General features: G+C 70.5%; 1 protein-coding gene across 1 annotated transcript in view; it reads right to left on the reverse strand.

Annotated features, from left to right (window-relative positions):
• Window positions 1-723, reverse strand: part of FCHSD1 (FCH and double SH3 domains 1) — a gene marked incomplete at its 5' end in the record, with an annotated part of 6135 nt that overhangs the window by 2940 nt on the left and 2472 nt on the right. The window contains 3 exons of the mRNA XM_017733401.1: window positions 31-231; window positions 312-434; window positions 630-718. Of these exons, the coding sequence (XP_017588890.1) occupies window positions 31-231; window positions 312-434; window positions 630-718 (413 nt within the window). The remainder of the gene's footprint in view (window positions 1-30; window positions 232-311; window positions 435-629; window positions 719-723) is intronic.

Consider the following 723-nt stretch of genomic DNA (forward strand, 5'->3'; position numbering starts at 1 on the left):
GGGCCCGCGCCCGCGCCTCCTTCTCCAGGCTGGCCCCGTCGTCTGCCGGCGGGGCAGCAGGCACCTGGGCAAGGACACGGGGGTGACAAGGGCTGTGCAGACCCCACCTTGCTCTAATGCTCCCCCTCCACTCACCTCCTCCAGCCCGGCGAGCTGGAAGCGCTGCTCGGGCGCCAGGGAGAAGGCGGGGTGGTCCTGCAGGAAGAGGAGGAGATCCTGCTCCCGGCACACCTGCAGCAGAGAGCGGCGTGGGGCCGGGGGACTCCCCTGTGCCCTCCTGTCCCACCCAGCTCGCAGGACGGTGCCGTTACCCGCGCAGACGCCTCCACAACGCCCTGGAACCAGTCCCGAGTGGCCCGGCAGGTCTCCACCTCCGTCCGGCTGGCAGCCGACAAGTGCTCCCGGAGCCGCTCGTAGAGGTCCCCATCCAGTGCCTGGGGGAAAGCGGGTGGGAACCACCCCCAGCACTGCCACATCCCCCCACTGGAGCATCCCTGATGCCCTCAGGGCAGCCAGCCCTGACCCTGCACCAGCGGGACCCTCCCTGCTGCCCCCCTCGCAGTGGCACTGGGGGGATGCTCCTTGTGGGACCCTGGGGATGGGGCACGGAGGGTCCGGGCAGCTCCTACCTGCATGGCTGCGGGCAGCTCCACGCGCTGGTAGTGCTGCAGGTGGGCAGCAGCAGACACCAGGGCAAAGCTGTACTCGTTACGCACCCCTGCC

Source organism: Corvus brachyrhynchos, unplaced genomic scaffold (genome assembly GCF_000691975.1).
Source record: "Corvus brachyrhynchos isolate BGI_N302 unplaced genomic scaffold, ASM69197v1 scaffold545, whole genome shotgun sequence".
NCBI classification, from domain to species: domain Eukaryota; kingdom Metazoa; phylum Chordata; class Aves; order Passeriformes; family Corvidae; genus Corvus; species Corvus brachyrhynchos.